Genomic DNA, 27050 nt, shown 5'->3' on the forward strand with positions numbered 1-27050 from the left:
TCATACTTTATAATTTTATTTTTGAGTCTCAATTAAAATACATTTAATTGAAAAATTAACCGTAGAATATAGTACAAGATATTTTTATTGAACACGATCAACAGTACAAATACAGTAATTATACTCAAATCTAAGTACCACATTTTAAAATATATTAGATGTGCACAACAATAAAATTACCTACTTTACAGATGTACTTTTCATTTTATCAAATACAAGACTCACATGAGACCATAACAAAACCTAATACTCTGTTCAAGTACCCAGGGACAAGGCTAAGCAGTCAATTAACCTTTTAAAAAACTATGAACCAGAACAATTTTTAGTTTCATAAGCCAAAGACTATTAAGGAATATTTTAAGACTGAATAGAATCCAGTGGCAAAGAAATTAAATAAGTGTTTGGGGAAAAACATAGCTTAAAATTAACAATACAGTTTATCTACCAGGTTCTAGGTTTTCTGTGCACATTCAGGTCAATATGAACGTCTTCAAATCATGAATATTGAGTTTAGTACAATTTCATAGTGTATCTAACTACAGTAAAAAAAAAAAAATAGACCCCTGATGAGAATGATTTTCTGAAACAGCTTGTTTTACATAGGAACTTTAAAAGAATCCAAATAAATACTGTAATGCAGTGTCTTAGAAAATACATTAAGTGCAGAATGTCCACAATTAGAAATGATAGCTAGCAGTAAGATAATTGAAATAGTATGGCAATGTGAAATGCTATAAGGAATGATAATGTAAGATATGAAAATGATATTTTTTTACCTCAAAACCTAAAATAAAAATAAAGAGTGGTGAGCTCATTTCTTTTATGTTATGGAATTGCTACCTCCAAAATACTATTTCAATGCTTATTTTTGAATTGCCCATATTTGGTACTCTGCTAGGTGCTATGTGTACACAGATGAATAAAACAAGGTTCTCTGCAAAGAAAAAAAACTTGGTCTAGGAAGTAGCCATTATATTCTTACAAATTTAATTAAATATACCTTTGGGAACTAAAGAGATTTTTTCCAAAAAGTTACCTTTCTAATTAAGAATGCTTATGTACATAGTCAAACTTTCAGAGACTCATATATATTTAGAAACTCTAAACTGCTATTTCAGTTGATGTGATCAATACCTTGTCACAACCACCTGTGTACTTTTCCCCAACATACACACAAAATTGTTTTTAAAACAATGAAATATTTCATCACCTATTCTTTCATACCTAGTCTTAGTAAAATATACAACAAACTGCATTTTAAATATGAATATCAAAGACCATTTTAACCAGTCATATTTTACATCTGAAATGTCCTAAATTTTATAACACCATCAGTGTGTCAGCAATTATGGGAAGATACAGCTGTGACTGAACATGTGGGGCTGTTGCAATCACTCTTCATCATCTCTTTGAAGCGGTATCACCTGAATTTCTTTGGCTATCCTTTCTGCTAATGTTTTACTATTTGCAGCAATTATTCTTCGTGACATCAAGTCAAATGGCCCACCTAAAATCAAACCAAAAATAATTCCTGTAAAATTAGTATAGCAATATATATGTACTATGGTCAGTCATAACATTTTAATACTTTCAGTTTTCTTAAAAAAAAAAAAAAGTAGTCACATAACCATAATGTTTAAGCTTTGGCAAGACATAAATGAGTTTTAAAAAATCTTTTAGTAAATACCAGGGTTTTTTGAGGGGCTGGGGTATGCCTCAATCATACCTCAATCAAAAATATCCTCTAGTTTAAGGTTTTATTTAATATTATACTGTATGTTAACTAATGAATTTAGTTTCATCTTCTTTCTTATGTTCTTTTTCTATTCTTTTTGTTACTCTTATTTACCTCTTTCATGTTTGGGAATCTAATGGACAGGAAATCTGATTCCACGGCATTTTCATACCATTCTCCTTTCATTTCCTTATTTCTTTGTTGCCTTTCTCCAAAATCACTGGTTAATACTTTTGGCCCAGGTTCATTCCTTCACTTTATAGAATTTCACCATCAGTTCAAAGCAAGAAGTTAACCTCTCTAGGCCCAAAGCAGAAAGTAATGGTGGGGGAAGATCACTGTCAAATACCACCATAGTCACCAAAGAGTTCTTGGTACAAACTTCAGATTTAGTGACCTTCTATAATTTTCTGATAGCTTCTCAAAAGTTCCCAATACTCATGTTTGAAGAGGCTTAGTCATAGATCATTAATCCCACATTACAATTAGCATCTTGCCTCTATCTCTCAAAATGTTATTCTGATTTTGCAGAAAATCACATGGCTTGTTTTTGTTTTGCCTTTAATATATATTACACTTAAATTCTTAAACATTAAAAAAAAAAAAGCCACATGTAAAGGAAAATCCAACAGAAAGAAAAATGCTTTCCTGTCCCATAATTTTACCTGTCACATCCATTAGTACTCCACCAGCTTCAGTAACAATAATGCCAGCTCCTGCCATATCCCAACAGTGAATTCCCATTTCATAATATGCATCTGCAACTCCAGCTGCCACAAGGCACATATTAACAGCTGCAGTTCCAACACCTCGGATCCTAACAAATAACATTTAAAAATAAGATTAAAAAAATTTTCAAAAGGGCTCCTCCTTTACGTGTTGAACTGACAAGTTAAAAAAGACCTAATTATAAAATAAAAATACATAAAATCTAATTATAGGGTACACTATACAGATGACAAAATTAATCCTCACAGAGTAATCATTTAGTAAGATAAACACTAAAATTTTCAGGAAAACAGAAGAAAATGCCATCATTCTTTTATAATGGCAGGCATGTATATTCATTTTTGTCTCAACTCAGGGACTACAGACCCCATAATACAAGCAGTCTCTAAGAGGAGTAAAATATGTTATTATTGATCATTGCCATATATGTACACATCAGTATGTGTGATTAGAGGGATAACAGCACACCTGGGTTCTGGTGTGATGGAGGCCTGCCTGCCTGAATAGAGTATTTCAGGTTTGTACCTCTTCCCTGGAAATAAATTAAGGTAACTATGGACACTACTTGATAGCCATTACAGTAATAACTGATTTATTTATATAATGTCAAATTATCTCCCCCTAAGATACATATTACACGCATAGGTCATTTTATTGTGCTTTGTTTTATCACAAATCACAGATAATTGCATTTTTTACAAACTGAAGGTTTGTGGCAATCCTGCATCAGGCAAATCTATTAGTACTTTGTGTCTTGGTCACATTTTGGTAATTCTCATAATACTTCCAATTTTTTCATTATTTGTTATGATGGGTGATCAATGATCGCGACATACCGAGAGCTCAGATGATTAGCATTTTTTAGTAATAAAATGTTGGTTTTTATTACTAAAAATTTTTAGACATAATCCTATTCTATACTTCATATACCATGGTATAATATAAACACAACTTAAATGCACTGGAAAACCAAAAAAATTCATTTGATTTGCCTTGAGATAGTTGCTTTATTGCTGTAGTCTAGAACCAAACCTGCAGTATCTCTGAGGTATGCCTATATGTATAATGGAAAAGCATCTTTATAATAGTCTACCACTATCAAGTGATCTAACTTATTATTACCAATAATGGGACAAGGTATCAAGTACCTCCTCTTGCTTCTCTGGTATTCTGACAAAAATGTATAACTCTAATCTTGAGGAAACCAGAGAAATCCAAATCAAGACACATACTACAAAATAATTGGCCTACATTTCTCAAAAACAGCAAGATCATAAAAGACAAAGACTAAGCAACTGTTCCAGATTAAAGAAAAAGAAAATTGATGAGAAATGACAAATGCAATGTTTGATCCTGGATTGAATCTGAGATCATTTTTTTTTTTTCAAAATCTGAATAAAGTTTCTATATTAAGTAATATATTACTGTTAATTTCCTGATTTTTTTTTTTTACAATTGTATTCTGGTTATGTTAGGGAGTATCCCCTTTATTAAAGGAACAAACAAATATTTAAGAAAAAGCATTCATCATATCTGCAGTAATTTTCAACTGATTTTTACTCAAACTCCTTTTGTAATTCTTTAAACCTCTCAATATAAAGCAATGAAATCTGTTCACTGAAAAGGAAATAACAGGAGCTGGGGAGAGCAGGAAGAGGGAGTGGGTAGGAGACTCCTAACCTCAACTCCTTCTACAGACACACCAAGATAACAGCTACATCTGTGCAAATTGCTCTGAAAAATGACCCAAAGTCTGGCAAAACAGACCTTCCAAAGTTAACTGTGAAAAGACCACATCAAAAAGGGTAGAAGGGGACAGAGATACAGCTGGGAACCAAATCCTCCAGTGAGACTAACCACAAATGAGAAGAACATTACAAGTGTGGAGAAGTGAGATGATCAGACTCCATGCCAGGTACCCCAGGTACCAGAGAACCACACTGGGAAGATGAGTTCTCATAACACTTGGCTCTGATAACCACTGCAGCTTAACTTTGATAGCTGTTAAAATCAGCAGGGTTTAACTCCAGGTACTTTAAAAATCAGCAGGCTTAGCTCTGGAAGCGCTGGAGGGCAATGGAAAACCATCCCTGCCCTAAAGTAATCTAAAATAAATAACCTATAATAAATACTCCAGTTTAGACACAGCATAGAAGCAGCAATTTGAAAAGTACCTGTGGTATACATGGAAAGAAACTGATTTACTAATCACAGAACACGTGCTGGAGGGGCAGGAATCTTCAGTAAACTCCAAGAACAAAAGTATGGGCAGGCACCACTTCACTTCATCTCCCCAGCCTGAAGAGCCTGACATGTGTGGAAACCTGTGCAAACCTTCTCCACCTATTTTGCTAGCACTGCATACCCTCATGCTTACATTCAGCTGCAGACCCATACAGTTGCCACCCCCCAACTTGTAGGTGTCCCTCAAAAGCGGCTCCAGCCCAGCACATGCTACAAGTAGCCCCAAAGTGACAACTCCTTGGGTGGAAGGGAAGATAACCTCACACACCAGCACACCGAGTTCCAGCAGCCAAATCTTTTAGCTGGCCACCAAGGGAGAGTGCCCTGCAGATGGTATGCCTGTTACTAAAGCAGACAGACTGGGTACAGACATGTAGTCTGACTGTCCACCTCTCCCACCAATAAAAGCCTCTCAGGAAGCCGTGCAAGGGAGAGTGCCCTGCCCTCTGGTGTACCCATTGCTGGAGCAAACTGGATGTCAACACCTCCCACATACAAGCATGCAGTGGCCTCAGGCCCCTTAATAGTGCAGGACCAAACCTGGCATGATGTGCCCACAGCAGGCAAAATAAAATAGGTCACTGTAGACTACTGGGCTGAAGGCACACGTAACTCAGCCACAACAGTAGGGTGCACACAGCCCACAGATGAGACACCCCTGGATGCCTGGTTCTGATGACCAGGGGGTATTGGGCAGGGCACTACAGAACCTTTTCTCCACAAAGCCACTATTTTCAAGACAGAGTTGACTTTCCTAATACACAGAAACAGAGTCAGATAAAATGAGGGGACAGAGGAATATGTCCCAAATGAAAGAACAAGAAAAAAATCGCAGCAAAAAAGTTAAATGATATGGGGATAAGCACTATGCCTGCTGAAGAATTAAAAGTAATGGTCATAAAGATACTCACTGGACTTGAGGGGGGGGGGGGGAGTAGATCTCAGATCTTCAACAAAGAGATAGAAAATATAAAAAAGAACCAATCACATAAAGAACTCAAAAATGGAAAAAACAAAACAACACACCATAGTGAATCAACAATAGAACAGAGGATGAACAAGAACAGAAGACTGGGTAATGGAAAGCAAACAAGCTGGACAGCAAAAAAAAAAAAAAAAAAGATAAGGAAATTCAGTGATACCATCAAGCATAATAACATTAGTGTTATAAGGATCTCAGTAAGAGAAGAGAAGAGAGTAAGAAGTAGCAGAAAACTCGGGGAAAGAAACACATCCATATCCAGGAGGCAGAGACCCTCCAACAAGATGAATCCATGGAGGTCTATACTCCCTACATTATTGTTACTTTTTGCCACATTATTTATTAAGAGAATTTTAAAAGCAGCAAGAGAAAAACAGTTATATACAAGGGAAACCTCATAAGGCTGTCACCCGATCTCACGAGAAACTGTGACTATATCATGACACCATCTTCTGGCCTGCAAAGTGCTTAAAGGAAAAAACTTGCAACCAGAATACTCTATCCAGCAAGATAATCATTCAGAATAGGAGAGATAAAGAGTTTCCCAGACAAACAAAAGTTAAAGGAGTTCATTACCACTAACCCAGCCTTACACAAATGTTGAAGGCAATTCTCTGAGTGGAAAATAAAAGGCCCTAACATTAAGACAATTATGAAAGGAAGAAATTTCACAAATGCAAAAATATAATAAAGGTAGGTAAATCTCTTATAATACCAACATGTAGGTAAAAACACAAAAGCAGTAAAATGAATTACATGTACAAAAATGAGTCAAGTATACACAAAATAAAATTATCTAAAATGTGACATTCATAAAATACGGGTAGGGGAGTAACTAGTGTTTTTAGAATCTGAACTTAAGTGACCATCAACTTCATATAGACTGCTATACCTACAAGATGTTATATATGAACCTAATGGTAACTACAAATAAAAAACCTACAATAAATAAACACAAAAAAAGAGAAAGAAATCAAAGCATAACACTAAAAAGCCATCAAACCACAAGAGAAGACAGCAAGAGAAGGAACAGAGAAAAATAACCAGAAAATAAGTCACAGAATGACAGTAAGTACTTACTTTATAAATAAAGGTAAAAAACCAGAATGCTACAATCAAAAGATACAGGGTGACTAAACACATTAAAAAACAAGACCTATCCATGTGCTGCCTGTAAGAGGCTCATGGATAGACCTAAAGACATATACATACTTAATGGATGAAAAAAGATTCCATGCAAACAGAAGTGAAACAAAAAGCCACAGTATCAATATTCAGATCACACGAAATTGTCTTTTGTTAGTCTTTATTTTAAAGTCTAAGAAGGGCATTATATAATGATAAAGGAACAATCTAAAAAGAGGCTATAACAATTATAAATATCTATGCACCTAACACTGGAGCATCCAAATACTTAAAGCAACTACTAATAGACATAAAGGGAGAAATTGACAATAATACAATAATGGTAGGGGACTTTAACACAGTACTTACATCAACATATAGACCATCCAGACAGAAAATTAACAGGGAACAGTATCTTTGAACAACACATTAGGCCAAAGGACAAAAAACATATAAATATATACAAAAAATATACACAAAGGACATAAAAAGATCTACACAAAACATTTCATCTAAAAACAGCAGAATATATGTTCTTTTAAGTGCACATAGAACATTCTCCAGAACAGATCACATGTTAGGCCACAAAACAGATCTCAATAAAATCAAGAAGACTGAAATCCTATCAAGCATCTTTTCTGACCAAAATGGTATAACACTAGAAATCAATTACAAGAAGCAATCTGGAAAGAACACAAATTCACAGAGGCTAAACAATATGCCACTAAACAAGCAATGGGTCAACCAAAAAACTAAAGAGAATAAAATCTATGAAGATAATAAAATCTGTCCAAACTCTTGGAGATGCAGCAAAAAGCGGTTCTAAGACAGAAGTTTATATCAATACAGGCCTAACTCGAGAAACAAGAAAAATCTAACACCTAACCTTACATTTAAGAGATCTTTTAAAAGAACAGAGCCCAAAGCTAGTATAAGGAAATATTAAAACTAGAGCAGAAATAATGGAAACAAACAAACAAAAAAGGTCAATGAAACTAGGTTCTCTGAAAAGACAAAGCTGATAAACCTTTAGCCAGATTCATCAACAAAAACAGAAAAGACTCAATCAGAAATGAAGGAGAAGAAATAACTGATAGCACAGAAATACAAAGGATTATAGGAGAATATTATAAAGATTATATTGGGCAGCCTACAAGACATGAATAAATTCCTAGAAACATATGAACATCCACACCTGAATCAGGAAGAAATAGGAAATCTGAGGAGACTAATAAGCTAGCAATGAAACTGAATCAGTAATCAAACCCCCAACAAACCAAAACCTAGGATGAGATGGATTCACAGGTGAATTGAAACATTTAAGAGTCACTAAAATAAATTTTTAAAAATAAGGAATATATATTCTTCTCAAGCTATTAAAAAAAAAAAAAAAAAAAAAAGCTCCCAAATTCATTCTGAGGCCAGCATTACTCGGACACCAAAATCAGACAAAAACACTACAGGTTAATATCACTGATGAACAGAGATATAAAACTCCTCAAAATATTAGCAAACTGCATTAATAATACATCAAAATGATCATTCACCATGACCAAGTGGGATTTATTCTGTGGATGCAAAGATGGTTCAATATTGTCGAATCAATCAATGTTATATGCCACATCAGTAAAACAAAAGATAAAAAATCACTTGATCATCCCAACAGAAGCAGAAAAAATATGTGATAAATTTCAACACCAGGTCATGTTAAAAACCCAAAGCAAGGCTGGTTTGTAGGGAATATATCTCAATATAATAAAGGTCATATATGAAAAACCCACAGATAACATTATCTGCAATGATGAAATACTAAGAACTTTTCCTTGAAGAGCAGGAATAAGATAAGAATGTCCACTCCCACCCCTTGAATGTTCTACTGGGAGTCCTAGATGCAACACTCACACAAGATGATGGAATAAAAGGCATCCAAATTGGTAAGGAAGAAGTAAAACTGTCACTACCTCCAGATGCCATGATATTATACTGAGAACATCCTAAAGACTGCATCAAAACAACTATTAGAACTGATATTTGCATCCAGTAAACTCACGGGACACAAAATTCATATGTAGAAATGTTTCATCTTGATACACTTATAATGAACTAGCAGAAAGAGAAATTAAAACAATTCCACTACCATTTGCATCAAAAAGAATACCCAGGAATAAACTTAACCAAGGAAGTAAATGATCTCTGAAAACTATAAAACACTGATTAAAGAAATTCATAACAACAAAAACAAAAAGATATTCCATGCTCATGGATTGGAAGGATTAATATTAAAATGTCCACACTACCCAAAGTAATCTACAGATTCAATGCAATCCCTGCCAAAATATCAACAGCACTTTCCACAGAACTAGAACAAAAAATTGTAAAATTTGTATGGAACCACAAAAGAGCCCACATAGCCAAAGCACTCAAGAATACCCAAGCTGGAGTATCACAATCCCAAATTTTACCATATACGACAAAGATGTAATCAAAACAGTATGGTGGGCAGCCCGGGTGGCTCGGCAGTTTAGCGCCCCTTCAGACCAGGGCCTGATCCTGGAGACCCGGGATGGAGTCCCACGTCGGGCTCCTTGCATGGAGCCTGCTTCTCCCTCTGCCTGTGTCTCTGCCTCTCTGTCTCTCATGAATAAATAAATCTTTTTAAAAAATGATTAAAATTATATGATACCTTAGATTTTGAACGTGTTTTACTATTTCTTACTGTATATCAAATTTAAGAACTAGTAACAAATGCTAAACAGTTGTTTGACTGCTTTCCAAACACATAAAACCAAATTAACTTTAGTGACTCTTATTAGTTTAAATAAAGAATGGCATATTTTTCCCTTTTTCTCATGGGATATATGATAGTTCATAGCTCATTTCATAGAAAGTAGATACCAAGATCTTTCATAAATAACTCCTTAGTATTGTCTTCAGAGACAGAATCATAGGATGGAAGAACAATAGTGATACCTATTGGTAATGCTTCAGTCCATTTCTAATAAAGATCATGAGTTCTCAGGGAAGGAGGCTTATAGTCAGAGAAGAACAAAAAGAACATATTCTTTTAAGGACAAATATTTCCAGAGAGAATACTTAATTACTGAATAACCAAGGCTGTGGTCTAGATTTTACAAACGTGTTCTGAATTCTTAGTCTGATCCTTCTATAGAATTAATATGGTACAAAATAAAAAGGACTATCTTTGGTATCACAGAGATTTGAGTGTGCATACCTAGTTAGCTGCTTAAAACTGTAATCTGAAAGTTTCCTCTTAAAGTTTTACTTTTCTTGTCATATAAATGGGAAAACCAACCTATTTTGGACCACTGTTGTAATAGTTAACAATAAATATACACAAAGCACCTATGAGAGTGCCTAACATATAAAAGGGCCTCAAACTCCATGTTTAAGATGAAATTATTCCCAAACCATGATGCCAGAAAATATTATAGATGTAAATGGACATGACATGTATTTTACCTAAATAAGTCCCTAGGGATGCCTGGGTGGCTCAGTGGTTGAGCGTCTGCCTTTGACTCAAGGAGTGATCCCGGAATCCCAGAAATGAGTCTCACATTGGGCTTCCTGCATGGAGCCTGCTTCTCCCTCTACCTGTGTCTCTACCTTTCTCTCTCTCTGTGTATCTCTCATGAATAAATAAATAAAATCTTTAAAATAAAAGTCATTTCCTAATTAGGAACTTATTAGGCTGTTTCTATTGTTTAAGGCATTCATTCAAATTATGACTCTTTAGTTTCATGTACATGTTTGCGTGTGTGTAAGTAACCCTTCCGAATTCAGATTGCAAAACTCAAAACTGGGCAGCCCCAGTGGCGCAGTGGTTTAGCGCCACCTGCAGCCCAGGGCGTGATCCTGGAGACCCAGGATCAAGTCCCACATCAGGCTCCCTGCATGGAGCCTGCTTCTCCCTCTGCCTGTGTTTCTGCCTCTCTTTCTCTGTCTCTCTCATGAATAAATAAAATCTTAAAGAAAAAAAAAAAGGAAGAAAAACTCAAAACTCAGAAGAACACAAAAGAAATCAGTACATCAGGACTTCTACTTGGTAATATTTTCCTGGTTATACTTTTAAGAAAATCTAAAAATAAAAGGTCACTTTACTTTTTCTTCAGACAATGGAAAAATACAAGGTTAAAGTTATAAAGCACTTACAGCTCTATTATGACTAACATAAACATTTTATTGCCCACAGTTAAAGCCCTTGCTTCAAAATAGCACACTATAGCTGTAGGCTTTTAAAATCATATTGCTCTTCCCTCAAGGACATCGGTCTGGGAGGTTCTATACCTTCTCTATCCCCCTCTCTATTTATTAAGTAGGCTCCATGCCCAACGTAGGGCTTGAACTCACAAACCCCAAGATCAAGAGTTGCATGCTCTAGACTGAGCCATCTGAGTGCTTGTAGGTACGTACCATACCTTCTTGACAGGAACTCTTCTCTTTTTACTTATTACTAAATAGATCACAGATTTACAGCCTACAAATGCAGTTTGTACCATGGCCAAACTATACATGGAATGTCCTGATTCCTAAAAGAAAATTCTAATGTTGGAGAAAGAGAATTGGTCTGGAAGCCAGGGGTCTAGTCGCATCTCCATTTACCTGTGTGATCTTAGGCAGTCACTTTACCTTTCTGAGCCTCAGTCAACTCACCTACAAATAAGTCTGAATTATCAGATGTTTTAAGTCAGTTCTAAGAGTGTTAAAGTTAGTGATTATTTTCAGAAGGAAAAAGATAAGCACAGCTGGTAGTGAAATAAAATCACAAAAATCTGTAATTATTTTTCTTTTTTCATGAAAACAATTACAATAAAAGAGAAATGCTATTTAATTATATTAAATTTAAGAACCTCAAAACTCTAGCTTCTCTTAAGGACAAATGTATATATTTATTAATATTTGCTTTTAATTTTGTCACTTATAAAACTTCAATTATAGAAGGACTCTGAGGTTTGGAGAATTCTGATTTAAAATGCACCATTACCTTTTCCCCAAAATAAAAATAAATCAACAAGGACAAGTAAAACCCATAGGACCTATTCCTTCAGCAGTTCTAGGAACCAGAAAACACAAATTCTCTACCTGTAAGTATAAGGAAAAACAAAAGAATCCTAATAGAGCATTGCAAGTTCGTGGATGCAGAGTTGGGGAGAGGAGGCAGAAAAGACTCTGTCACAAGGAGGAGAAGGAAGCAGAGGACCCAGAGGGCATACAGACAAAGCTATCTTAAGAAAGAGAAAGTGAGACAACAAATACAAAAGTGCTGAACATGTATAAGGATTGGTAATTCATAGTCCTGCTACAGGGAAGGGACTGGAAAAAAGTAGAACCTAAACTCACAGCTGCAAAGAAGCTGTACTTGGGAAGAGTCAGATAAGATTGCCCATATATGTAGAATAACCAATTAAAAAGAAAACAAAATAATAAAGCAATCAAGCTCTCAGACATGGAGAACAGACTGGTGGGTGCCAGAGGGAAGGAATTGAGGGGACTGGCAAAATAGTTAAAGGAGGTCCCAAAGGTACAAATTTCCAGTTATAAAGTAAGTCATAGGGACATAATATATTGCATGGTGACTACTGTTTTTAATTCTGTATTGTGAGGCACCTGGGTGGCTCAACTGGTTAAGTGTCTGCCTTCGGCTCAGGTCATAATCCCAGGGCTCTGCATTGGGCTCCCTGCTAGGTCAGAGCCGGCTTCCCCTTCACCCTCTGGCACTCTCCTTGCTTGTGCTTGTTCTTTCTCTGTCAAATAAATAAAATCTTTAATAATAATAATAATAATAGTCTGTATTGTATATTTGAAAGCTGCTAAGAAAGTAGATCTTAAAAGTTCTCACCACAAGAAAAAAAATCTTAACTATATGTGGTGATGGATATCAATTAGACTTCCTGTGGTGATCATTTCACAATATATACAAATACAAAATCATTATGTTGTATACCATGTTATCTCAATTATATCTCAATGTTAGATGTCAATTAATGTTAGAGGTCAATTATATCTCAAAATATATGTCCATCATATCTAAAAAAAAAAAAAAGAGGTGGCATCTCTTTTAGATAAAGAAGGAAAAGAGAAGTGGAAAAGTATGGATCCTGCAGAAATTGAAAGAAACAAGACCAGCCAACCCTCGCCACCCCCCCAATTAAATAGATTATCATGGAAGAAACTACACAAAAGGGCAGAACTGACAGCATAAGGAGCTCTGAAACCAGGAACCCTGATCACACAATGAATAGAAATAGAAAAAAGGAGACCACATCCATACAAAACTACTGTAATATATCAGACAATTGTTAATGAAAGTGTTTGCTATTTTTGCCTGATAAAGTCTCCCACAAAAAGTCAACAATGAAGCTGTAAAAAACTGAAAATCAATCCAATCTGGATTAAATATCCTCAAATATTTGTAAATATGGGGGCGGAGGAGGGAGTTAAATGAAAAATACAAAAACTACTGCAGAAATTGGGAGGCAGGGTTGGAGGAAGAAACAAAAAAGGGAGTTAACTCAGAAAAGAAGGTGCGGGAGAGGAGAGGACAAGATTCTATCAGGAATGAAAACTCAATCACAAGGTACCTGAAGAATAACAGATGCCAATAAAAATATAATCAAGGGCAATGAGGAAAAGCAAGACAGGAAAGTAAAAAGGACCAGAGAGAAAATGGCTGAAAAGAAGACACAAAGGTAGCTGAACATTCCTAAGAGTGTCCTGAAGAAAATGAAAACTGAACAGAAAATGAAAACAAAAATAGTATTTAGAACTAGAACTAAAAAAAAAATAATGTTCCGGAATGAAAAAAAGACCTGAGTATACATATTAAAGGAGAAAACTGACAGAATGAGCAATTCCAAGATATATCCCTTGTAAAACTATTAGCTGTGAAAAATTAAAAGAAAAAAAATTCTCAGTCTCCAAGTAAAACATGAATTTAAAAGCCAAAAACATTGGAATGGCATCAGATTTCTCAAAAGCAACATACTTTGAGAAGTTCATACTTTGGAATGTGCTAGAACTCATGGAATCCCAAGCACATGTGCTCTCAAGGAATTACAGAGGATGAGTTTTATATAACAGTGACTCATAAAACCTTATAAAATGCGTCCTGTTCTTCCTTGAAGTCAAGCAAAAAAACTAAGACCAAAGGGTAGATTTGAGACTAAACAAAACAATCATATATTAATAAATGAATAGCCCTGTTTTATTAAAAGAATAAGTATTTAATTCATTTGCATTTTTTTTTAAAGATTTTATTTATTTATTCATGAGAGACACACAGAAAGAGGCAGAGGGAGAAGCAGGCTCCATGCAGGGAGCCCAATGTGGGACTAGATCCCGGGTCTCCAGGATCAGGCCCTGGGCTGAAGGTGGCGCTAAACCGCTGAGCCACCAGGATTGCCCTTCATTTGCATTCTTAAGCAGAACTCCACTCCATACTGTAATCAAGACATACACTTTAAAAAGTTATTCAAAAAGGCTAAAAGTAAGAGTGAACCAAGATTTACTAGGCAAATAGCAATAATAAGGAGGTAGAGTTTGCAATTTTGATGTCAAAATAGACTTTCAGTCTAAAAGCATGAAACAAGACAAAGTATACTATATAAAGTTAAAATTATACAAGGCATAAAAGTTGTATACAGGCATCACATAATGCAGCTTCCATCTTATATAAGATAAAAGCTCTAAAAGTTGCAAGGAGAAATAAAGAGAAACATACCAATTATAGGAGAATTTAACAAATCACTCAGTATCAGGCAGATGAAGTAGACAAAAAAACATAAGGTCAATCTTTAGGTTATATATCAAACATTGTACCCTTATAATGGAGAATATATTTTTTCAGTGCATACAGAACTGTCCCCAAAATTTAATCATATACTAGGCACAAATATTAGTAGGCTCTATGGCAGATTCATTATGATGTAATAAAACTACTTAAATTAAAAATGAAATTTAAAAAAAATTCTTTGTAGAAATTTAAGAACTCTTAGTTGAAATGGAAAGTATACATTACAGATTTTGTGAAAAATAATTATAATGAAAATCCTACATATTAGAGCCTATGAGGTACATTTAAAACAGTGGTAAGATAAAAGTTCATAGCCTAAATACTTATAGTAATAAAAAAATAGAATAAAAATAAATTCAAGGCAGAGAGAAGAAAAACTGTAAATCAGATTAATTAATTACAATCTTGGTTCTTTGGAGAAAAAAAGACAAACCACTAAAACTTTAATCAAGATTTACAAAAAGAAGAAAGTAAAAATACAGAGAATAAGAAGTGACAAGGGGAAACTGATACAGAGAAACCAGAAATAAATTAAGAGCCTACTTATAGGGGATCCCTGGGTGGCACAGCGGTTTGGCGCCTGCCTTTGGCCCAGGGCGTGATCCCGGAGACCCGGGATCGAATCCCACATCGGGCTCCCGGTGCATGGAGCCTGCTTCTCCCTCTGCCTGTGTCTCTGCCTCCCTCTCTCTCTCTAACTATCATAAATAAATAAATTAAAAAAAAAAAAAAAAAAAAAAAAAGAGCCTACTTATATTTTTCAATGCAAATAATTTGAAAACTGAAAGGAGTTGGCTAATCCCTTAGGCTGTGGAAATATTCCAGATTAAAAATGACTAAAAGAGACATGATAAATACATGTAATGTTTGACCTTAGGCTGATTCTTGCAATGGAGAAGAAAATGCTACAGAGGACATTGTTAGGTCAACTGTCAAAATTAAATGTGGATGGTAGATTAGATAAATAGTGAATTTATGAAGTCAACAATTTACTGTGGTCATGGAAGAAAATATCCCTAATTTCAGGAAATAATTTAGGAGTGAAGAGCCATAAAATAAGTAATTCACGCTAAAATAGTTAAGGGTAAAAAATGGTGTTATATGTGCATGCACACGCACACAGAGGGAATGATCAAATGACAAAGCAAAGGGATAAAATGTTAACAGGTGAATCTGGGTAAAGGGTATACTTTTTTTTCCCCTATTTCAGTAAATTTTGTTAAGTTTGAAATCATTCTCAAATAAAAAGCCTTTTGGAATTACAAAATTAGAATTATGGTACTGATCCCAAGCTATTAATTAAAAATTTCATTTCTAAAGGAAAATTCATTCTTGAAAATTTTAAATTTTCTGGAGCTTCAAGAAAGAAATGAAAAAAACTTACCCATGAATAGGAATGCACAAAAGCTTTTCCAGATTAGAAAGAACAATTCTTACAGTCTCTGGTGCTCTGGAAGAGCCAAACTCTGTCACCAAAAGTGATTTGGTAATATCTAAAAGAGAATGTTATATATAATCACTAGAGTTTAATAATAAGAATTCTGATTTTAAAAATATGATGCCTATAATTCAGAATAAAGTAAGATTTTTTTCCCCTCATCCTGAATGGTATCAAATTTCTTTCTAAGCCTTAAAGTATTAAAATTCTGATAAATTTATTAACCTCAAGTGACTGGTTTTATAATCATCAAAGAGTCTGCTTTTTAGATCATCCTCTGAAATTGTAGAATATAACCAATTTGCTTGCATGCATGACCCCTTTAGTGAGAAACAAGCAAGTATTATATAAACATTTAAAAAGTAGGATTGGGATCCCTGGGTGGCGCAGCGGTTTGGCGCCTGCCTTTGGCCCAGGGCGCGATCCTGGAGACCCGGGATCGAATCCCACGTCTGGCTCCCGGTGCATGGAGCCTGCTTCTCCCTCTGCCTGTGTCTCTGCCTCATTCTCTCTCTCTCTCTCTGTGACTATCACAAATAAACAAAAATTAAAAAAAAATAAAAAAAAAATAAATAAATAAATAAAAAGTAGGATTTAGAAATAATTTATACATTTGACATAAAACAAAAATTAAAATTAAAGTGGTGGCTGGCCTCCATTTACTAACTTAACAGATTACCCCATGCTTTCCATTCTGTCTTTGAAACAACTAAAAAAAAAAAAGAAAAAAAAAAAGAAAACATGACTGGGGCTCACGCCACACTCCATACTCTCCATTAACAGGCTTCCTGGTGTACCCTCCACTTCATCTCCTCCCACCAGGGTACGCTTAGCAGCTTGCTCCGAACATATTTACAACTGCTATTTCTCTAATCATTACATCATCTAATTAAAAACTATAAGAAGCCAAAAAAATTGTAAAAAGGGAAAGGTTTGGTTTCTACAAAAGCTACTACAGTAGTTCGATTATAAGATGCACGTTTTTTCACATGTTAACATCTTCAAAGTTTAGGATGCAGCTTCCAATCTTTGGGGTCTTAGAGTTCAATAAAAAAAAAAAATGAACTAAAAATTTGCTCTCCTATAAAGTGTTTGAGGAGAAAAATTATAAAGGTGTAGAATTATGAATGTAGACTGATTTGCAAGTATCTAAGTTCTTGCTGCACTGAAAAGAATCTGAAAGTACAAACTGCGAAAAATGTTGGACATGGTTTATGGAAAGAAGGTGCCTTGAAACTTCGGTGAGCTGTCACAAAGACAAAACGCAATCATCAAGGTCATTAAAATGTATATACATCATTTTTAATGATTCTCAACATTAACAGACTCCCCCACCCCTCCCAATTTGTGGTCTAACAAGTGGTCCTAGCAGCATCAGATCAGAGGAATTTTGACAAAGAATTTAAGATGTAGCATCTGAAACAATAAACCATGAACACCATGGGAGCGGGAAACCATTCTTTTTTTTTTTTTTTTTTTAATTTTTATTTATGATAGTCACAGAGAGAGAGAGAGAGAGGCAGAGACACAGGCAGAGGGAGAAGCAGGCTCCATGCACCGGGAGCCCGACGTGGGATTCGATCCTGGGTCTCCAGGATCGCGCCCTGGGCCAAAGGCAGGGGCCAAACCGCTGCGCCACTCAGGGATCCCGCGGGAAACCATTCTTATTCATCTTTCTATCCCGAGCACTTAGCAAGCCACCAGTCTGAAGTGGTGTTTGCTGGAGTATACCTGCTTTCCTGGCCTCACTACCACATACAAAACTGTGGTGGAAATAAAGAAAAATAAAGGGAAAATACACACAATTTGTGAATCTGTTAACAACTGGGATAAGTCCATCAATTAAGTAAAACAAACAAACAAACAAAAAACAGTAAAACACATGTTTATAATATCAACCACATCAAAAATTAGAAGATAAACCTACCTTCTTGTTGTGAAACCTGCAGTTTTTGGCCGTTACAAAAGGCTCCTTTTCCTTTCCTGCCAGTATACATCTTATCCTCCAGGCAACTGTATACAACTCCAAATTCCATCTGCAGAAGGAAAGAAGATTCCTTTACCAAACCGGAGTATGTTTTATCATTAAATCAACGTTTTTAAGGCAGTAACAAAAAACCTGGTATACGGAAAATGTTTTCAAATGACTACTGTGGGATACTTAAAAAATGCTAGTTTCCAGCTTAAACAGAGAAAGACTGTTACTGGAATCCTGGACTCTTGTCCCATCCATTTCTCAACTTAGGAGCACCCACTTTGGTCTCTAACCTTCCTGCCTCAGATAGACAAATATTTCCTATTTTCTAAGGTGAATACCTCCTTCTGTATTGTGATTACTACCCTCTCAGGCTTCTCTGAAAATCTCCAATCAGCTGATAATCTTCTCTCAGATTTCCATTCTGGTACGTTCACACCAAATTTCTACTGCCCTTACAAAATTTCCAAGATGTTATCTTCTTTTCCCTTCACTGCCAAAGGGTACTCTGTACTTTGCCTCTCCTATTCTCCTCTTGATAAAAATTACAGTTTGGCTTCTGCCCTGATCACACACACTTCTGAAACTTCCTTGAAAGAGAATACCCATGAACTCCTCCCAAATGCCCACTCGGAAAATTGGAAATTGCTGACCATCATCAACTCTTCATTACTTAATCCAGCACCCCCATGTTTCTGGCAGTACCCTTAGTCCTACACCTCACTAATCTATCTTCGTGTCACTTTTCTTTTTTAAGGGCCTCGTTCTCTGTCCAATCCTTAAATATTGCGTAGGTCAGGATTCGTTCACTCTTTCACTTCTTTCATTTCCATCTTGGAGGTCTATATTCTTATAGGGTTTGGTCTTTGCAGTCCATACATTCAACTACCACCTTTAACTGTGGTCTATACCACCTATAACCCCCTTATCACATGGAAAAACCTATGCTTCCGCTAGCCTTCCAGGAACCTCAACCAAAGAGGTCAAAAATAATTTACCTCCTCATCATACCTCATTCCTTCCCCATGTGTCTGTCTTCTTCAAATTTTATCTTGAAAGCACTTCTTGATTTTGGCATTTCCTTGGCCACCCTCACTGCCCCGTCTTAGTTGAGAATCACCTCCCATGCCCCTCTGGTAGGACTCTACAATGCTAGAATTATCTGTCACTCTGTTCTTGAAAAACTGCTACAGATTTTCTACTACCTAAAAACAAAATATAAATATGCTGGCAGAGACAGGCCACAGTGCCTCACAATAAAACCACAACTATTTCACTTCATCAATTCTGCTCCTGCCACTTTCAGGGTTTCGATCACAATGAACATCTCGCTCCCCACAAGCATCATGCTCTACTCCAAGTTGTTCTTTCTCATTAAAATGCTTTCCTCCTTTTCTTCTTTACCTGGAAAACTCCCTACGTTTCTAAAACCCAACTCACATGATCAAATTCTAAGACCACTTCTGTTATGAAGATTTCCCCAAACCACTTTTGGCAGAATTGGATACATCTTCATGTTCTCATGGCATTTTTTTCATAGTTCCACTACATATTTATCTGTTCGCACACCTAACTTTTGCATGAGCTGTGAGTTAGTTCAGTGGCAGGGACAGCACATTGCCCAGGGCTAATTTTATGCTAAAGGTTCCTTTAGCTTCTCTCAGATGTTCTTACTAATTAACACACCCCGTGCCTAAGATGTGTTTTTATTTTCACAGATTTAAGTCTCTTGAATTCAGGTATGTAAGATGTTAGCAAACATCATTCATCGTTTGATCAAATAGCCAAACAGTAAGGAAATGCAATAGCTACAGATTGTATTCTGCTGGGTTTTAGATATAGCAAGCTTTTGGGTTCCCGAACATACTCGCCATTTCCCAACCATGCTCTGGCCCCTACCACTTTCTGGTCTTTCTAAGTCTCCTTTCATTGACACCTACTAAGGCATTACCCGCTCAAATCCTACCTTTCCATTAAGCATTATAGATCACCCATCAACTCCTATTACATCTGACTCTATCACATACATAATGGTGATTAAATACGGAGTTGCATTTCAGTTACTTGCATGTATTTTTCCTTTTAATTCTTGCTTCTCATAAAACATTAAATTTTCTTTACTGGAAAAGGTATCATGCCAATTTTAATAGTTCTGCAGCTTACTTTGAAATAATGCGGCTATATAAATTGAATATAGAGACAAATCTAAATTTTTTTTTTAATTTTTTTTTTATTTATTTATGATAGTCACATAGAGAGAGAGAGAGAGAGGCAGAGACATAGGCAGAGGGAGAAGCAGGCTCCATGCACCGGGAGCCCAACGTGGGATTTGATCCCGGGTCTCCAGGATCACGCCCTGGGCCAAAGGCAGGCGCCAAACCGCTGCGCCACCCAGGGATCCTAGACAAATCTAAATTTATTACAGACACACATTTACTCTTTCTCAGAAAATGAGAGCAAGGCATTTTACCATAAATTTAAACAGCATACCTTTTTATTTACCGTAAAGCCAATGGAAACAGCTACAAAAGGAAATCTTAAAAAAAAAAAAAACCACACAAATTTACCAAGATAAAAAAATTATTTTCAATAAACACATTTTTTCATAATGTAAATGACTATATAATTTTTTCATATAAATAGTCTCACCCCTCCTCTCCCTGAACAGAGTGTATAGTATGCAGCCCTTTGTGTAAATAATGGGAAATATAGGGAGAAGTAGTGGATACACATACATACATACAGGATGTTTCTACAGGCATGAAACATCTCTGAAAGAATTCACAAGAAACTGATAACAGTAGCCACCTTCAGACTGGTCCTGGGTAACTGGGGTCAGGAGTCGGAAGGACACTTTGCACTGCGTGGCATTTTATATCTTTGGAAAGTTGAATGCCATGAATATATTAATTTATTTTTACTTTTTGAAAATATGTTTTACAAAGTCAAAAAAATTATAATTGTTCATGGTTAAAAAGAAAAGTTTCTTTTCTTGGGTCATTTCTCCCAGAGTCAGGACCTATAAACATAAGTATTAAATTATACAGAACAAATTGTTACTTGCCCTTCATACCAAACTTTCATATCTGAAAAGTACTGTTAACTACACCTATTGCTATGGCTGTGACAGTTTGAACACATAGGTTATAATTTCTGACTCAAGAGTTAAAAATGAAGAAAATATGACAAAACGTGTCAACTACTGAAAATAAAAAATTTAAGAAATACTTAATAGAGTTTTAACCAAAATGGGATCATAGTATACACTCTGTATTAGAATCTTCTCTATAATATACCATGAGCATCCTTCTACATTAACTCTCCATCATAGATTCTAGATCTTGGTTTTACAGACTTTAACAATTCTGTATTAGTAAAGATAAGTACAGCTACATGGCAACTTCAAATATAACATTTATGTGTAATCCTCCTGAATTAGGCTATCCAGGCTTTCTTTTAGTGCTAATATACTGAGTTACAAACTTACTTTGTGTCAGGCGCTATGCTAAGTTCTCATATAAAAGTACTACTTACTGTATCCCAAGAACAAACATTTCTATGAGGCAGGTACTACTAAGGTGCCCATTTTACACATTGAACAACAACAACTGGGGCTTAGGAAGATTAAATAACTTGCCCAACATCACAAAGCCTATACAAGCATTTGGACTCAAGCTCAAGTCTGTTGATCCTAAAACCCATGCTCTTTTTAATAGTTTTCTCTCTTGGACTGAACCCCCTAGATAGACAACATTCTTTATGACCCCCCCCCAAAATTGACTCCATTAGTTCCTTAATCTCAAAGCAGCACTGTTGCTTGCTTACATTTTTATATGGCTCTACCAGTGAGAAAAAGAATAGTAAACACCTCAAACCCACGTTCATCATCTCTTCCATATTTGATGAAAATTCTGCATAAATACATTTTGCTCTACAAATGATACAATTCTCTAAAGTGTCTATCTAGGTCCATTCAGTTTGTATATAAACAGCAATTATAATATTAACATTTTAAAAACCTACCTATGTACAAAATTAGTTGTTCCATCAATAGGGTCAATGATCCATGTAGGGCTGTCAGTTAAGATGCTTTTCTCCCCAGCTGCCACAGATTCTTCACCAATGAAACTAAAAGCAAGAATGACAAATTCCAAATCTTCATACTGCTTTCAACAGTGTTCAAACCTTAACATTTCCTTAGATTCAGTCTACAATATAATACATAAGTCCATACACTTTTCTATTGTTGTTCCTTCTTTCAGACTGATAAAGTGAGAAAACTATTTCCCTCAGAGCCAAGTCACGTGAAAAATTCAAAATTCTCAAATATAATATAGGCGCACACTTGTGTACACACACATTTGTTGCAGATAAGAAAAAAAAGAACTGATTAAGGAAATGTGATTTTAAAAAGAAATCCAAATTCCCTCATGTTCTTCTCTTTAAGAGGTAGAACCTAACACCCCTTGCTTTAAGTGTGAATTTGAACTGAGTGACTCTCTTCTAACCAGTAGAACAAAGCAGAAGTTACAATATGCAACTGAAGACTCATTCACAAAAAATGGTATTGTGGTTTCCATCTTATCTCCTCTTTCTCCCTCCATCCTTTTCCCTCTCTTGCCCCAGGGGAAGCCAGCCACCCTGTTAAGAGCTGCTCTAAGGGGCAGCCCCGGTGGCTCAGCGGTTTAGTGCTGCCTTGGGCCCAGGGCGTAATCCTGGAGACCCAGGACTGAGTCCCACATTGGGCTCCCTGCATGGAGCCTGCTTCTCCCTCTGCCTGTGTCTCTGCCTCTCTCTCTGTGTGTCTCTCATGAGTAAATAAATGAAATCTTTAAAAAAAAAAAAAAAAAAAAAAAAAAGAGCTGCTCTAAGGAGAGACCCACAAGGCAAGGCAATGAGGGAAGCTGTTAGCCAAAAACCCATGAGAACTGAGGTCACCAACAATCACGTAAGTGAACTGTCAGGCCTAGTTGAGCCTACCACAGCCTTGACCAACAGTTTGACTATAACTTTGAGATCCTGACCACAACCAGGCAGCCAAGCCACTCCTATATTCCTGACCCTAGAAAACTCTAATAAATGTTTGTTGTATAGAGCTGCAAAGTTTTTAGGATAATTAGCTATGCAGCAATTGACAATACAGAGAACATTAAATAAATCAATGAAAAAGCAAAATACTCACCAAAATTACTGCATCTAAAACATGCTATGCAATAAATCTCAGGTGAATTTTGCAAATGGTGCCTGGTTTCTACTTTCTTTATTCATTATTTTATTTCCTGTATTTAATACAGAACTCTCCTAATCATTATGATTTTCTTTCATCCTTTTTTCACTTAGCTGTAAACCTTTTTACTAGGAGGAACTATTTTTAGCCACAGCTTTAAAAATTTTTTCTTCTCAACAGCTAAAATATCAGGAAGAGTTAATGGCATGACCAAGAAATAGAGAATGAGGGGTGCCTGGCTCAGTCAGTTAAGCATCCGACTCTTGATTTCAGCTGTCATGATCTCAGGGTCGTGAGGTTCCCTGCTCAGCAGTGTCTGCTTCAGATTCTCTCTCTCCCTCTCCTTTTGCCCTCCCACCCCCCACAGCTCACTCTCCTTAAAATAAATAAATCTTAAAAAAAAAAAAAGCAGAAAATGACAACTTTAAAATGATGACAATGTTTCTGCCATATGTCTCTGTGTAAGAGAGCCCTGATTTTAGTATTTTCTCTCAAACTCATTAAAGTTACTACCACTCCACCACAAAAAAAAATTTTGCAATATAGAGAATACAATTTCTAAATCATGCCTATGGCAGACATTTGTCATATTAGCTTCCCAGCATCCAAACACTCCTCTTACTATCAAGAAATCCAAATACCTTGTTTGCTCCTTCCTGGCAGGTTGAGCTTGGGCAAACAACCTGAGTTCAGCAAGACACTCCTGCTCAGGATTTATAATCTTGAAATAATGAGGTAAAGGTATCTAAAGCCAACAGTTACGTGGCTACCGGTGGCATCTGAGTGACTCTCTTCTAACCAGTAGAACAAAGCAGAAGTTACAATATGCAACTGAAGACTCATTCACAAAAAATGGTATTAAATGGCACCTACAGCTCTGACTTCCATCCTGATTGCTGCCTAAGCCCTGCTCTTAGGGCCAACACTCTCCAAATAAATTCCTTCTCAGCTCTAATTAACTAAAGTCAATTTCTGTGTCTAGAATCAAAATCTGTCTAGTACATTGGCTCCAACCTAAGTTTCAATTACCATGTGAAACTAAAATAAAAGATACCTGTGAGATGGATACTTTTCCTTTATGGAAGAGAGAAGCATTTTTTCAATTTTTTGGTCAGTAGCAGTTACCAAATCAGCTGGAGAACTTTTAATCATAACATTCATTTCATTTTTTATAGCTTCACGAACTACCTAAAAAGATTTTTTGATAAGCAAACAGAAAAGTTTGATCATTTTAAAATCAAACTAAAAGATGAAACAGAAATGGTTTAAAACATTCAATCTGCTTGAAACGATGTTCTTAAAAATGTTTTACCCCAACGTAAATAAACTTTTAGTGGTTATGACCTTCTAGGTACAAAATCATACAATCTTACATCCTATTTTAAATCCACAATTATCATCATAAAAAGTTTAACAATATAATATCAGTATCGACTCCATTTAAAATGTTTAGTAAATGGAAAATAAAAGATTAAAATACATGTTTTATTTAATAGGACAATCACACTGTCCACATCCATCATATTATGGCTGATAAGATTTCAGTTCATACCTCTCCAGCTTGTCTTGCCAGGGTTACTGCATAATCCATGCATTCCTGCCAAGGATCAGCCATCTTCTAAACAGATTTAACATGTCAGAACAAAACAGTTAAAAATCTCTAAGTCTTAATTATAGAATAGTTCACAAAAATATCTCAATTAGCAACATACTTTCATTCAGGAAATGAATCACACGTGTACAAAATCACAAATGTAATAATTGCCCTCTTGCTGATGTTAGAATTCAAAGGTTTTTAAGATTCACTGATAGGGGAGAATATTTCTTAGTGGACCTAAGACACTTCTAGTGTATAAACATTTACATTACAAAAAAAACAACAACACTCTATAAAGTGTTTCCCAACACTTTAGAACAGAGGATTAATTAACACTGGGAATGGAGAAATTAAAGCAGCTCTGAAAGGAAGGCACAGAAGATACATACTCAATTCTGATACTAAAGTATTCTGATCTTTCTATTGCAACATGTGAAGAAAAGAAAATTCAGGACTACAGAAATAAATTTATTTCCCAGAAGAAACCAACATATTTTCATCTTCTAACCTGTCCAGCTTTCCACTGACTTCTGAAGAGAATACCAAAATAACTCACCATTGGCTTGACCACATTCTAAACTCAGTACCTAGGACACTGAAGTTTTTCAAGCTGTCAGACTCAGAAAAATGTGCTGTCATTTATAAAGCAATCCAAATTTGTCATCTTTATAATGGAGAATAACTGACACACAGTTTCACCTTAAAGACTACTCAAAATCCCCTACGGTGGTGCTCATGGTGTAGGAAAGAGGAGCAGAAAGGAGGGGAGGGCAAAGAACAGATATAGTGAGCTGTTTCTGCTCGTAGTTACTCTTTTCCCCTGATATTAGATTTTTTAATGTAAAAGGGAAGCCACTTACTGAGTTACAGAAGTCACGGCTTAGTGTCTCAGGAATCGTTTCCAAACTCTCTTTTTTCCATTCTTACTCCCATTCCTTTTCCAGGCTTAACAGAACCAAATTAACAGAACAATGCATCTGTTTTCTTGTCAGAAACTCTGCTCAAGCCACTCATATCTCTGCCTTCTAACAGCAGGGATAAAACTCCTACCAATTCTTCAATGACCATTTCAAAAGCTACCCTTTCTTCTAGGGATTCTCCAACCAAAATTCATTATTTGTTTAATCATTTGATAGCTATTTGCTGAATACCTACGACATGCTGCACTACATCATAGTGAGGAAAAGAGGCCCAGTTCACTTACTTGCTAGTGGGGAGTCAGATAATAATAATAAATTTTAAAAAGTCAGGCCACATGCAAAACCACAAATGTAATAAAGGCAAAGTAGAAGTACAATGAGAAGCAGGTAATCAAAGAGCTTTAACCTGGCCTTAGGTATCTGATAAGGTTGCCCTGACAACGTGATTAAACCAAGATAAGGACAAGTGAATAAGCATTAACTAACTCAATTACAGGACGCAAGCCAAGAGTAACTAAAAGGCCTAGGTGTGACAGCTCAGAGATCAAGGGAAGGAGGAGGGGGATGAGACTGGAGGGATCGCTAGTAGGGATCAGGCCAGGCAGGACCTTGGAGGTAAGATTTTGATTTGAGAGCCATGAAGAAACATTTCACCATGGCTATTGAAGAGAATGGATTGGGGCGGGGAGGGAAAAGTGGAGAGTGGGTGCTGGGTAGACTGGAGATTTAGATTTAGGATGCAGCAGTCCAGGGAAGACCTGAAGGTTGGCTTAAATCTGGAAGAGTGGAGGAAGAGGTGTATAAAGAGAAGTTGAGAGGACAGAGAAATATTTGCTTTGGGAGGTAAAGTTGGGGACATTTAACAATAATTTGGATATGGGGTATGAAGGAGAGGAAGAAGACTTCAATGATGCCCAGATTTCCCACTTTGAGCAACTGCATGGATTACAGTCACGTCCACTGAAACAGGGAGTAACAGAAGAGAGTGGGTTTGGAGCTTTGGGTCAAAAGTTTAAATCAGGAGAGGATGAGAAGCGTTTCTGAAACCAAAAAGGGATGTCAATTAGGCACCCGGACTATAGGTCCCCCGCTCACGGAAAAGAGAGGACCCGCAAATACCGCTAAGTCACGTGAGCAGGCAACGCCGGAGCCTGAGCCCGAACGACACCCCTAGGGAAGGACCTCCAGAGGGAGGCTCGGAGGACACCAGGAAACTCCGTGCATCACACTCGGGGGACGTGCCGCAGTCACAACCACTCGCGGCTGCC

At 36.2% G+C, this 27050-nt stretch overlaps 1 protein-coding gene across 7 annotated transcripts in view; it reads right to left on the reverse strand.

The window, feature by feature from the left end:
* The window catches only part of IMPA1 (inositol monophosphatase 1), a 27703-nt gene continuing 653 nt past the window's right edge, over window positions 1-27050 (reverse strand). The window contains exons 1-10 of one of the 7 annotated variants that reach the window (XM_025433462.3): window positions 26902-27044; window positions 25723-25807; window positions 24818-24883; window positions 24320-24453; window positions 22062-22166; window positions 20529-20574; window positions 17991-18099; window positions 16010-16118; window positions 2401-2552; window positions 1-1531 (exon numbers count right to left, since the gene is read on the reverse strand). In XM_025433462.3, coding sequence (XP_025289247.1) covers window positions 1392-1531; window positions 2401-2552; window positions 16010-16118; window positions 17991-18099; window positions 20529-20574; window positions 22062-22166; window positions 24320-24453; window positions 24818-24880 — 858 coding nt within the window. In that variant the 5' untranslated portion in view covers window positions 24881-24883; window positions 25723-25807; window positions 26902-27044 and the 3' untranslated portion in view covers window positions 1-1391. Of the gene's footprint in view, window positions 1532-2400; window positions 2553-16009; window positions 16119-17990; window positions 18100-20528; window positions 20575-22061; window positions 22167-24319; window positions 24454-24817; window positions 24884-25722; window positions 25808-26901; window positions 27045-27050 lie in introns of those variants that run through there. The other 6 variants (XM_025433461.3, XM_035708429.2, XM_025433460.3 and 3 more) reach the window with 6 other exon arrangements.

Source organism: Canis lupus, chromosome 29 (assembly GCF_003254725.2).
Source record: "Canis lupus dingo isolate Sandy chromosome 29, ASM325472v2, whole genome shotgun sequence".
Lineage (NCBI taxonomy): Eukaryota > Metazoa > Chordata > Mammalia > Carnivora > Canidae > Canis > Canis lupus.